Source organism: Microplitis mediator, chromosome 1, assembly GCF_029852145.1.
Source record: "Microplitis mediator isolate UGA2020A chromosome 1, iyMicMedi2.1, whole genome shotgun sequence".
Lineage (NCBI taxonomy): Eukaryota > Metazoa > Arthropoda > Insecta > Hymenoptera > Braconidae > Microplitis > Microplitis mediator.
In genome coordinates, this window is record NC_079969.1 from 7,303,899 (window position 1) to 7,316,377 (window position 12,479).

Here is a 12,479-nt window from a genome sequence, read left to right on the forward strand (position 1 = left end):
TTACATTATACTATTTATATGCTCTTTTGACTACATTCAAATATACATCGATTTTCTACCACGTTTCAATTTCCAGCTTCTACATAGACACTGTCAAAATATGAGATAAATATCACACGGATAATTCCTAGGCCATTAAATTAATTACTAAAGCTATTAAAAAATTTTTAGCTTTGTGAGTACGACCTTGATAGTTGTTTTTTCCGTGAACCAAAAAAACATCATTAAAAAGCAATAACGCTTATTTTTTTAAGACGCATATATATTTTTTTATATAACTTTATTTCATCAGCGTGTTCAATAGATGCTCTATAAAAAGTAATGTACAATAGTATTTTTTATACATTAAGTGAATAAACTTTATTCACGATGGAGTTTAAACTTGCGTCTATTTTTTTACTTGCGATAACAGCTGGTAAGTAGTTCAATTTTTTTTCATTTTTTTAAATTTAAAAGTAAAGCCACTAAATTGCAGTTTTAGAGTCAATCGATAAATTCGAATTATTCGTCATTTTTCGATGATTAATTCAAAGAATTACATATATTATATATACATTAGGGTGATTCATTTCCGCAAAAGTTTTTTTTTTTTTAATTGCTCAAGCAAAATCTCAATCTACATCGAAAAAAAGAAATTCTCACCAAATATGAGCTCTTTATTCCAATGCTAAGTACTTGCCATTTGATTTCAAAGATTCCCCATTTAAAATACACGTAAATTAAATTACTTTTTTTTGAACTTTCTAATACTCAGCTGCGTTTCATGATATCAAGGCGGTTTTGGTCGCAAATTGTAGGGCATTTGGTGTTCTTCAAAAGTGTCCATAGTTACTTAGCTGTAATTCCAGCTGTTTCACTTGTGTCCGTTGCGGAACTCATTTTTCCTATAAAATTGACCTTTATTGGCTTGCAGAACCTAAACCATTGAAAGTACACTAAAAATTTTAATAGAAATTTTATAGAAAATTTTATTCCCTTCAAAAAAAGTCCTATGAGTTAAGTCGCTAAAGTCCATAGTTTCCGAGTTATAGTAATTTTAATAATTTGAAAAATATATTATAAAAAAAAAAATTATAATTGGTATTTTATTTTTCAAATTATTGAAATGATTGTAAAATTTCCTATAAAATTTCTATTAAAATTTTTAGTGTACTTTCAATGGTTTAGGTTCTGCAAGCCAATAAAGGTCAATTTTATAGGAAAAATGAGTTCCGCAACGGACACAAGTGTAACAGCTGGAATTACAGCTAAGTAACTGTGGGCACTTTTGAAGAACACCAAATTCCCTACAATTTGCGACCAAAACCGCCATGATATCATGGAACGCAGCTGAGTATTAGAAAATTAAAAAAAAAGTAATTTAATTTACGTGTATTTTAAATGAGAAATCTTTGAAATCAAATGGCAAGTACTTAGCATTGGAATTAAGAGCTCATATTTGATGAGAATTTTTTTTTTCGATGTAGATTGAGATTTTGCTTGAGCAATTAAAAAAAAATAAAACTTTTGCGGAAATGAATCGCCCTAATATATATATTAAACGTTTATTACCCCAGCCTAAGGCAACTGCAGCAAACACTCGCATATTTAACGAATTAATATTCCTAAATATCAATGAATTCTTGTAAAAAAAAGTTCTTACACTTCGCAAGAATTTACAGCTTCAATTATTTGAGTTGTAAAATAATTCAAATAATAAATTAAACTTCTTTATTAATTTCAAATAAAATCAACAGGTGTACTGGCGACAGATATAAAAATAAATGAAGCGCCTTATCAAGTCAGTATTCAATTCCACGGTATTCATTACTGTAGCGGTGCCATAATAAGTGATTATTGGGTTGTTACATCAGCGCAGTGTTTAAAAGACATTGGTTTAAATTCTCCATACTTAACTATACGTACAGGGGCTACAAGTACTCAGCGCGATGGTTCTGTTCACAAAATTCATACTTACAAAGTGCATGAGAGATTTGAACTTAATGACGGAAACATTCCATTTTATGATATTGGACTTATTCAAGTCGCCGATTATTTTACTTTTGACAGTACATGTCAGCCAATTAGATTAATAAATCCTTACGATCCAACAGTACATAAATCATACAATGTTACTGGTTGGGATATACATTACAATGATAATGATAAAAATGGTACTGATGTATCTGCTGGTTTGAAAAAACAAAAGTGGAGACAAGTCGATCATTCCAAGTGCCGGGAATTTTATTTTTTTTGGGACAAATTTAATGATAACCTTGTCTGCGCGGTCAGTGAAGGGCAAGTCGAAAATCCGTGCGCTCTTGGAGATCTTGGTGACCCATTGGTCATTGATGGTTATCTTGTAGGTGTCAAATCATGGAAAATGGATTGTGATGTATATCCACACTTACCGACTCTATTTACTAACGTCCGTAATTTTTATGAGTGGATTATGACAACCAACGAGCCCATTCCAAATTTGTTGCAGACAGACAGAGATGATTATGATTAAAAATATATGGTATTTTTACATATATATGTAATTGGTTAAATAAATTTTTTAACACCCAATTTCGAAAATTTTTTTATTTTTACGTTTAGGCGAATACACAATTTTTTTTAAGCCAATATCGCACAACTCAAGCGCGAAAGCTTTTTTTTCTTAAGGGATCCATTTTGTTCCCCTTCCCCTATATTTTCGTGTCGTTTGTATATGTTTTTTCGCTTACGATTAATCCCGTTACGAATAGTTTGCCTCTATCTATATTTCATCTAAATTTTATTATACTTTCTAAACATAAATTAGTGAAAATGAGTGAATATTCACTAATTCCAAGTGCAAATCGAACCACTTATTCCAAAAAGTCAGTGTGACCGCAAGGTACAATGGACTACCTCAAAACGAGTTTGATATTTACCACGTTTCAAAGCGATACGAGAAAAATTATCAATAATTTATTTAATTTTGATAAAATTAAAAGATAATTACTTAAAAAAAAACAAAATTTCAAATTTTCATTTGTATCGTTTTTTGGAAGTGGTCCGTCCTGCCCCGGAATTTTTTTTTTTTTTTTAATTATGTGAATACTATGAATGGATTTGTTCGAGATAGATGAAAACAACTTGTACTCGGTGCTCAAAAGCCACGAAAAATAATTAGCGGTTTAGATGGGCAGACAGCCTCGTTCTCCCCTACATCCGGTAATTTACGTCTGTACATGTAATAAAAAGAAGAGATTATTTGAACATGTCCCTCAGGTGACCATAAATTTTAATGGTAAGAGCAATGCGGTTGGTACATTGTCTAAATAGCACACTATAATGATTCTCTCTTTAATGTACCAACCGCATTGCTCTTACCATTAAAATTTTTATTTCAACCGCAAAAGATCAGCAAGGATGTTGTCAAGAAGATATCAGATAATAAATGCAGGTGTTAAACCTGTCCCATCGAAAGAGTTAACTGAGATTTAATAGTAGGGGTATAGGGAAGAAATATTGTGATGATTGTGAGTCGGACGTTGACCCTTTCTTAGGGCTTCACTCAAGATCGAGATTGTATTGGTCTTGTCTTGACCTCGTCTCGATTTGTCAAGACAAGACCAAGACGATATTATAGATCGCAATTCAAGACCAAGACCAATATCATTAAAAACATCTCGCTAAGTCTTGACAAGACATAAAAAAATAAGTATAAGTATATGAGAATTACTCGTAATCAGACTCCATGCTTTCAGAAAGATTATTAATTAATTATAATAATGTTTATTGGGTTAAAAAGTTAAAACATTTTAGAAGTACTTGAAGCGATCAAGTATATTTATATAAGATTTAAAAAATAATAAATTTTTCCTTTATTGAAAAAAAAATTCTCAACTGTGTGTTGTATTATGACTGATATTAAGAAAATTTCAGGTTATTCAAGACCAAGACGAGATCTTGACGAGACAATACAAGACAATATTATTAATAACTTATTTTTCGAAATCGATGCAAGACTTACATTTTGAAGTCAAGATCAAGACGAGATCAAAGCTTTCGAGATCAAGACAAGACTTTCCCAATCTTGTCTTGTCTTGGCTCGAGTGAAGCCCTACCCTTTCTCGGCTTTTGTTGGGACAACTATATAAGAAGAGACGCTCAGTAGAAAAATTATCAGTCTTAACTTTTACTCTGCGAAAAAGAATATATACTATAACAATAAATCATAAACAATAGAAGCATAATATAAATAATTGGTTCATTCACAGTTTACAATTTTGCGTTCTTGTGTATAAAAATTCAATTCAAAAAATTTAGTGGACCGTTTGGGACATATGATTTGTGTTAAATTTAACACAAATTTTTCAACTGTGTTCCTAGAAAGACATCAATACTAATCGATTGATAAAAAATTTTTAAAACTAAAAAGAAAAAAATAATTATAAGCTTTTTAATTAAAGCAGCATTAACATGTTGACAATCATCATTACTAGTCTTTTCATGATTACAATACCAGGTAATTTTATTACTATTTATTGTTATTAAAAAAATCAGAACACGTCAAAATATTTAAACGAATTATTAATATAATTATTATAATATTTTTTAGGAATAAGCAGTTCAAGATTAGATTCAAATCATAATGAAAATTTGGCACCCTATATAGTTAGTATACAATTGAATAGTGTTCACATTTGCAGTGGTGTTATTGTTACATCTCGGGAAATTTTAACATTGGCATCGTGTGTCTTTCCTTTTGTTGATAATTCGACTCATAAACTGGTTGAAATTCGCATTGGAAGTAAAAATCGTTATAGAGATGGCTCAAAATATTACATTTCATCTGTTAAAGTGCACGAATACTTTTTGAAATCAAGTTCAAATAAAATACCAGCTTGGGATATTGCAATAATTCGTGTGTCACAACGTATTATTTTTGATAAGACTCGTAATCGGACTTGTATAGGTCTGAAAGATACTGACAAATCAACGATAATAGATAAGCAAGGGATTGTCGTCGAGTGGATTTCCAATAAATTCGACACATCTTATAGTCAACAGTTAACTAATTGGAAAATTATTTCGGATACAGAGTGTAATGATCAGTATGACGATTTCGATAATGTGACAAGTATTGCGCGGATTTGTGCAATTAATATCGATAGAACTGGTGATGTAAATGCGTGTCCTACTGATTTAGGGAATCCTCTGATGATCAATGGTGAACTTGTTGGTATTAAAATGTGGCCAAAGGGTTGTAAAGATCTCAAAAAACCATTTTTTTTTCGAAATGTCAGAGATTATTTTGGTTGGATTCATAACCATACCGACCATACTGTTGAAGTTTTATGCTAAGTAAACTGTAATTAATTTTTGAAGTGTATAACAATATCGTAATATCAGTATCTTTATTATTAGTACACATTAGACTGTTTCAAATTAAGGGACTACTTTTTTTTTTTTGAAGAACATTGAAAAATCGATAGGGTATCTTAAAATATGGCGCCAGTTAAAATTTGAGCTCTTCCCGGGTAAAAAAAAATCTTAAATTAGACTTGATTTAACTTAATTTCCTTTGAAGTCGTCGATATGCCGACAACTGTATTCCACATTTTAACTTTTTAAACTTTTTTTGACTTAATATTGACTTAATCTTGACTTTTTTTAACTTTTTTGCCTTAGATTAGACTTTTTTTTGACTTAGATTGTTTAGTTTCCTTTAATTTAACTTTTCTTGGCTTAAATTATTTCATTGCCTCAAATTTGACTTATTTTTTGTCTTAAAAAAACAACTGGTTATCGATTCGAAATCTAGTTCTATATTTGACTTAATTTTAACTTAGAAATTAAGTCAAATCGAATGAGGTTTTTAAACTTATTTATTAATTAAACTAATCTAAAATTAAAACTCAATTTTAATTATAGCAAATTTTTTAAAAATTATTTCTGATTAAATTAAAATTACTATTAAAAAAATTTGTATTGCAACGATTTTTTTTTATTCTGTTCCTGAAGAATTTGTATAAACTCTTGTTTACAATATCATTTATTTTCATACTGATTAACCAATTCTACAATAAACGTTTTATTACCTGTATTAATATAATAACATACCGATAGTAAATTTTCGATAGGAATCGCAGATACATTTTCAGTTACAATGAATTCATATAAGTGTGATAGTTGGGGAAGTCTGACAGGCTCTTTGAAAGGTTTTGTTTGCACTTACAATTATTAATTTTTTGACAATCGCATATTTTATCAATAATTTTTATAAAAGAATGAAGAAGACCAAAACGTTTTTCATTCAAGTATTTAAATGCTACATAAGAAGAATTATTTTTTAATATTTCGTTATAATTTTTTGATATAAACAATATACCATTTAATAATAATCGAAAATATTCTAAACCATAAACATCTTGAATAATTATTGCTACTATAATTTTATGTTATGTATAATTATATGTTACTAATTATAAGTATTTTTTAAATTTGCGTTGTAACTGTCTAATTTTGTTTCATTCTGACTTTAATGTAACTTTTTTTAACTTAAATCTAAGTAAAATGTATTAAAATCGACGCAATTCTGACTTGAATGTGACTTTTTTTAACTTAAATCTAAGTAAAATGTATTTAAATCGACGCAATTCTGACTTGAATGTGACTTTTTTTGTCTTAAATCTAAAGGAAATAGAGTCAAACTGATCCAGTTTTGACTTAAACGTAACTTATTTTGTCTTAAATCGATCCTAACTAAGCCAGAAAAAGTCAAATCTAAGTCAAGTGTTATGGAAATTTTACACTGACTAAAAAAATTAACTTAGTTGAATTTGAAGGATTTTGACTTAAATTTTAAGATTTTAGATTTTTATTATATAGTAATTTTAAATTCTAAATTTCGAAAATATTGAATGTATCGGTGATGGTATTCATTTAATGTAGAATTATCTATTAAATTACGCTATATAGACTCAAAGTTGTCAAGAGAATTAAATTTTGAAAAATTTATCACATTCATTATATATAACAAATATTTTCATAATTTTAATATTTCTAATGTTGGCTTTTATATATACTCCGTAAAAAAAACTAACCAGCTTGAAGTTCTGGGAGTCCCTGAATCGTTAACTAGTTAATAAAATTTTAATTAAAAATATTTTTAACATGAGTATATGACTTTAATGATTCTTTGTTCGTTCGATTTAAAAAATATCATTACAAAATAATAAAGCTTATTTTTTTAAGACGCACTAATGTATTTTTTATATTAATTTTTGTCGTCCATATATCATATAAACGCTATATATAAGATAATATATAGAAATATTTCTGTACACTGATCAGTAAAATTTATTACTAAATCCTCACGATGGAGTTACAAGCTGTGTCAATTTTTTTACTTGCAATAGCAACTGGTAAATATAATAAACTTTAATTATTTTAATCTGGAATTTACATTAATAATAATTATTTTTTTTGGTCGAAATTTTGAAATGGTCGTACTATTCGCTGTGACCAACGTGATATTTTTTTACAGAAACTATAGATGAATATTTACAAAAAAAAATTATTTTTTTGTTCCAAATTAGTGTTTAATTTTCCCTAACACTCCCCTACATTAATAAAATAAATAATTTCCTTACAAGTGTTTTCAACGAAAATTAATTTACAGCTGTAAAATAACACACCGATAATTGAAAAAAACTTATTGACTATCGAAGAAGCGCCTTGGCAAGTCAGTATTCAAACCCACGGTGTCCATTTCTACAGCAGAGCAATTCTAAATGAAGAATGGATGGTTACATCAGCACAATGTATGATCGACAATCCAGTTTCTGCATCAGTAAAAATACACGCGGGCAGTTCAAATCGTTATTACAATGGTTCTACTCATTCAATAGTCAGACAGATAAGACACGGATACTTTAACCCTTCGTCACTCGCTCAATGAGCGCGGCGCCGCCTTTTTTACAATTATGCAATTTTCTCATAATTACGGTGACGGATGAGGTCGAAAAAATTAGAATGCTTGAATTAGACATTCTAAAAGAATTTCTAGCATTAGCCGCTCCTAAGAAATAAATTATTTTGTTAAAAAAAAATATTTTCATGCGAAAGAAATTGAAAAGCGGCGCGACGCCGCCCAGTGCGAGTTAGTAACCGCCCTGATTAAAAAAGTGAATTGAAAAGTATTGAAAATTATCTCAATTCTTTTCAATCCCTCGGCGGTTTTGGAAAGTTTTGAATGGAATTGAAATTTCGATCGTTTGAATACTTTCCAATTCCAAAGTGGAATTCGAAAGTATTGAAAAGAATTCAATCTTTCATCATTTCAATACCTTCCAATATGGAATTATTTAGGTATTGGGAAGGATTCGGAAAGATTCAAAAATTTTAATTCATTCCAATCTTTTTCAATCCCACACATGACCCGAAATGTGAAATTATTTAGGTATTGAGAAGGATTCAGAAAGATTCAAAAATTTCAATTCATTTCAATCTTTTTCAATCCCACACTTGATCGAAATATCAGATTATTGGCGAATACTCATCTATACTCAAAATTTCTTTACTCAAGCACAAAGACGACATCTATACTCAGTGACGACTATATTTAATGACAACTGTACTCCACTAAATTTTTGTAAACATCTCATCTATATTATGTTTACTCAAAGTCCTCTATATTCAAAGACATCTTTACTCAATATCCACAGATTGAAAAGATTGTCAATAATGAAGTAATTCATAGATAAGACTATTCGGAAAGTCGATAACAAAGAAAATCAAAAAAGTATTTAAATATTAAATAAAGAAAAATTAATTTTTAAAATAAAAATGAAATGTTTTTATCATTTTGACTTTGAAAACGATTTAAAAAAAAATTTAACAAGAGCGTTTTTGTTAAACTTTTGATTTAATTATAATTAATTAGTTATTTATGATTTCTCATGATGTATTGGTCTGAAATAAATGAAAAAAAAAAATTATTGAAAGAAAAAACTATTTCATAAATACATGTAACCTGAAACCATTTGGTCTGGGCGATACTTGCTCATGTAACCTGGAACGATTTATGAGACTTATAAGTCTCAGGTTATAAATTAATTTGGTTTAGTATTTATTTTTAATTTTAACAATTATTATTTTTTTCTTTTATGTATTAAATGTATAAGATGTATTAAGGATTTAAAAGAAAATACTTTGGAGATCAGTTTAGAATAATAGATTTTGAAAAGAGATTCAAAACTGACATAGTTATTGATAATTTTTATAATGGTACCAATTTTATAGTGACTTCGCTATTTTATTCCAAAGAACTAAGATTTCAGAAATAATAGTAAAGTTGAAAGTCTCCCACATTTGAAATTGACTAAAGAATACATTTCTGTAAGTCACCCCGTAAGAATCACCTACTTTGTGGCATGAATATTATCTTAAACTCGACAACACATAAAACTCGAATTTCCATAGTAATTTCGCGATTTTATTCCAAAGTACCAAGATTTCAAAAATAATAGTAAAGTTGTAGGTCTCCCCATTTGAAATTGACGAAAAAATACATTTCTGTGAGTCACCCCGTGAGAATCGCCTACTTTACGGCATGAACATTATTTTAAACTCGACAACACATGAAACTCAAATTTCCAGAGTGATTTCGCGATTTTATTCCAAAGTACCAAGATTTCAAAAAGAATAGTAAAGTTGTAGGTCTCCCCATTTGAAATTGACTAAAAAATACATTTCTGTGAGTCACCCCGTGAGAATCGCTTACTTTACGGCATGAACATTATTTTAAACTCGACAACACATGAAACTCGAATTTCCAGAGTGATTTCGCGATTTTATTCCAAAGTACCAAGATTTCAAAAATAATGGTAAAGTTGTAGGTCTCCCCCATTTGAAATTGACTAGAAAATACATTTCTGTTAGTCACCCCGTGAGAATCGCCTGCTTTACGGCATGAACATTATTTTAAACTCGACAACACATGAAACTCAAATTTCCAGAGTGATTTCGCGATTTTATTCCAAAGTACCAAGATTTCAAAAAGAATAGTAAAGTTGTAGGTCTCCCCGTTTGAAATTGACGAAAAAATACATTTCTGTGAGTCACCCCGTGAGAATCGCCTACTTTACGGCATGAACATTATTTTAAACTCGACAACACATGAAACTCGAATTTCCAGAGTGATTTCGCGATTTTATTCCAAAGTACCAAGATTTCAAAAATAATAGTAAAGTTGTAGGTCTCCCCATTTGAAATTGACTAAAAAATACATTTCTGTGAGTCACCCCGTGAGAATCGCCTACTTTACGGCATGAACATTATTTTAAACTCGACAACACATGAAACTCGAATTTCCAGAGTGATTTCGCGATTTTATTTCAAAGTACCAAGATTTCAAAAAGAATAGTAAAGTTGTAGGTCTCCCCATTTGAAATTGACGAAAAAATACATTTCTGTGAGTCACCCCGTGAGAATCGCCTACTTTACGGCATGAACATTATTTTAAACTCGACAACACATGAAACTCGAATTTCCAGAGTGATTTCGCGATTTTATTTCAAAGTACCAAGATTTCAAAAAGAATAGTAAAGTTGTAGGTCTCCCCATTTGAAATTGACGAAAAAATACATTTCTGTAAGTCACCACGTGAGAATCGCCTACTTTACGGCATGAACATTATTTTAAACTCGACAACACATGAAACTCGAATTTCCAGAGTGATTTCGCGATTTTATTCCAAAGTACCAAGATTTCAAAAATAATGGTAAAGTTGTAGGTCTCCCCCATTTGAAATTGACTAGAAAATACATTTCTGTAAGTCACCCCGTGAGAATCGCCTGCTTTATGGCATGAACATTATTTTAAACTCGACAACACATGAAACTCAAATTTCCAGAGTGATTTCGCGATTTTATTCCAAAGTACCAAGATTTCAAAAAGAATAGTAAAGTTGTAGGTCTCCCCGTTTGAAATTGACGAAAAAATACATTTCTGTGAGTCACCCCGTGAGAATCGCCTACTTTACGGCATGAACATTATTTTAAACTCGACAACACATGAAACTCGAATTTCCAGAGTGATTTCGCGATTTTATTCCAAAGTACCAAGATTTCAAAAATAATGGTAAAGTTGTAGGTCTCCCCCATTTGAAATTGACTAGAAAATACATTTCTGTAAGTCACCCCGTGAGAATCGCCTGCTTTATGGCATGAACATTATTTTAAACTCGACAACACATGAAACTCAAATTTCCAGAGTGATTTCGCGATTTTATTCCAAAGTACCAAGATTTCAAAAAGAATAGTAAAGTTGTAGGTCTCCCCGTTTGAAATTGACGAAAAAATACATTTCTGTGAGTCACCCCGTGAGAATCGCCTACTTTACGGCATGAACATTATTTTAAACTCGACAACACATGAAACTCGAATTTCCAGAGTGATTTCGCGATTTTATTCCAAAGTACCAAGATTTCAAAAATAATGGTAAAGTTGTAGGTCTCCCCCATTTGAAATTGACTAGAAAATACATTTCTGTAAGTCACCCCGTGAGAATCGCCTGCTTTATGGCATGAACATTATTTTAAACTCGACAACACATGAAACTCAAATTTCCAGAGTGATTTCGCGATTTTATTCCAAAGTACCAAGATTTCAAAAAGAATAGTAAAGTTGTAGGTCTCCCCATTTGAAATTGACGAAAAAATACATTTCTGTGAGTCACCCCGTGAGAATCGCCTACTTTACGGCATGAACATTATTTTAAACTCGACAACACATGAAACTCGAATTTCCAGAGTGATTTCGCGATTTTATTCCAAAGTACCAAGATTTCAAAAATAATGGTAAAGTTGTAGGTCTCCCCCATTTGAAATTGACTAGAAAATACATTTCTGTAAGTCACCCCGTGAGAATCGCCTGCTTTATGGCATGAACATTATTTTAAACTCGACAACACATGAAACTCAAATTTCCAGAGTGATTTCGCGATTTTATTCCAAAGTACCAAGATTTCAAAAAGAATAGTAAAGTTGTAGGTCTCCCCGTTTGAAATTGACGAAAAAATACATTTCTGTGAGTCACCCCGTGAGAATCGCCTACTTTACGGCATGAACATTATTTTAAACTCGACAACACATGAAACTCGAATTTCCAGAGTGATTTCGCGATTTTATTCCAAAGTACCAAGATTTCAAAAATAATAGTAAAGTTGTAGGTCTCCCCATTTGAAATTGACTAAAAAATACATTTCTGTGAGTCACCCCGTGAGAATCGCCTACTTTACGGCATGAACATTATTTTAAACTCGACAACACATGAAACTCGAATTTCCAGAGTGATTTCGCGATTTTATTCCAAAGTACCAAGATTTCAAAAATAATAGTAAAGTTGTAGGTCTCCCCATTTGAAATTGACTAAAAAATACATTTCTGTGAGTCACCCCGTGAGAATCGCCTACTTTACGGCATGAACATTATTTTAAACTCGACAACACATGAAACTCGAATT

At 30.4% G+C, this 12,479-nt stretch overlaps 2 protein-coding genes across 2 annotated transcripts; both read left to right on the plus strand.

Moving 5' to 3' along the window:
* Positions 1–369: 369 nt before the first annotated feature.
* On the plus strand, positions 370–2,491 carry LOC130662899 (trypsin epsilon-like). The gene is made up of 2 exons (XM_057461859.1): positions 370–415; positions 1,737–2,491. Exons 1-2 carry the CDS (start codon positions 370–372, stop codon positions 2,489–2,491), a joined length of 801 nt encoding a protein of 266 aa, XP_057317842.1.
* Positions 2,492–4,158: 1,667 nt separating this feature from the next.
* LOC130667827 (trypsin delta-like) lies at positions 4,159–5,817 on the plus strand. Its single transcript, XM_057469685.1, has 2 exons — positions 4,159–4,477; positions 4,571–5,817. Exons 1-2 carry the CDS (start codon positions 4,432–4,434, stop codon positions 5,314–5,316), a joined length of 792 nt encoding a protein of 263 aa, XP_057325668.1. The 5' UTR covers positions 4,159–4,431; the 3' UTR covers positions 5,317–5,817.
* The last annotated feature ends 6,662 nt before the right edge of the window (positions 5,818–12,479 follow it).

Coding starts and splice junctions, on each gene's coding strand:
- LOC130662899 (XM_057461859.1), top strand. CDS start 370: ATGGAGTTTAAACTTGCGTCTATTTTTTTACTTGCGATAACAGCTG. Junction 416..1,736: donor TTTACTTGCGATAACAGCTG/GTAAGTAGTTCA, acceptor TAAAATCAACAG/GTGTACTGGCGACAGATATA.
- LOC130667827 (XM_057469685.1), top strand. CDS start 4,432: ATGTTGACAATCATCATTACTAGTCTTTTCATGATTACAATACCAG. Junction 4,478..4,570: donor TTTCATGATTACAATACCAG/GTAATTTTATTA, acceptor AATATTTTTTAG/GAATAAGCAGTTCAAGATTA.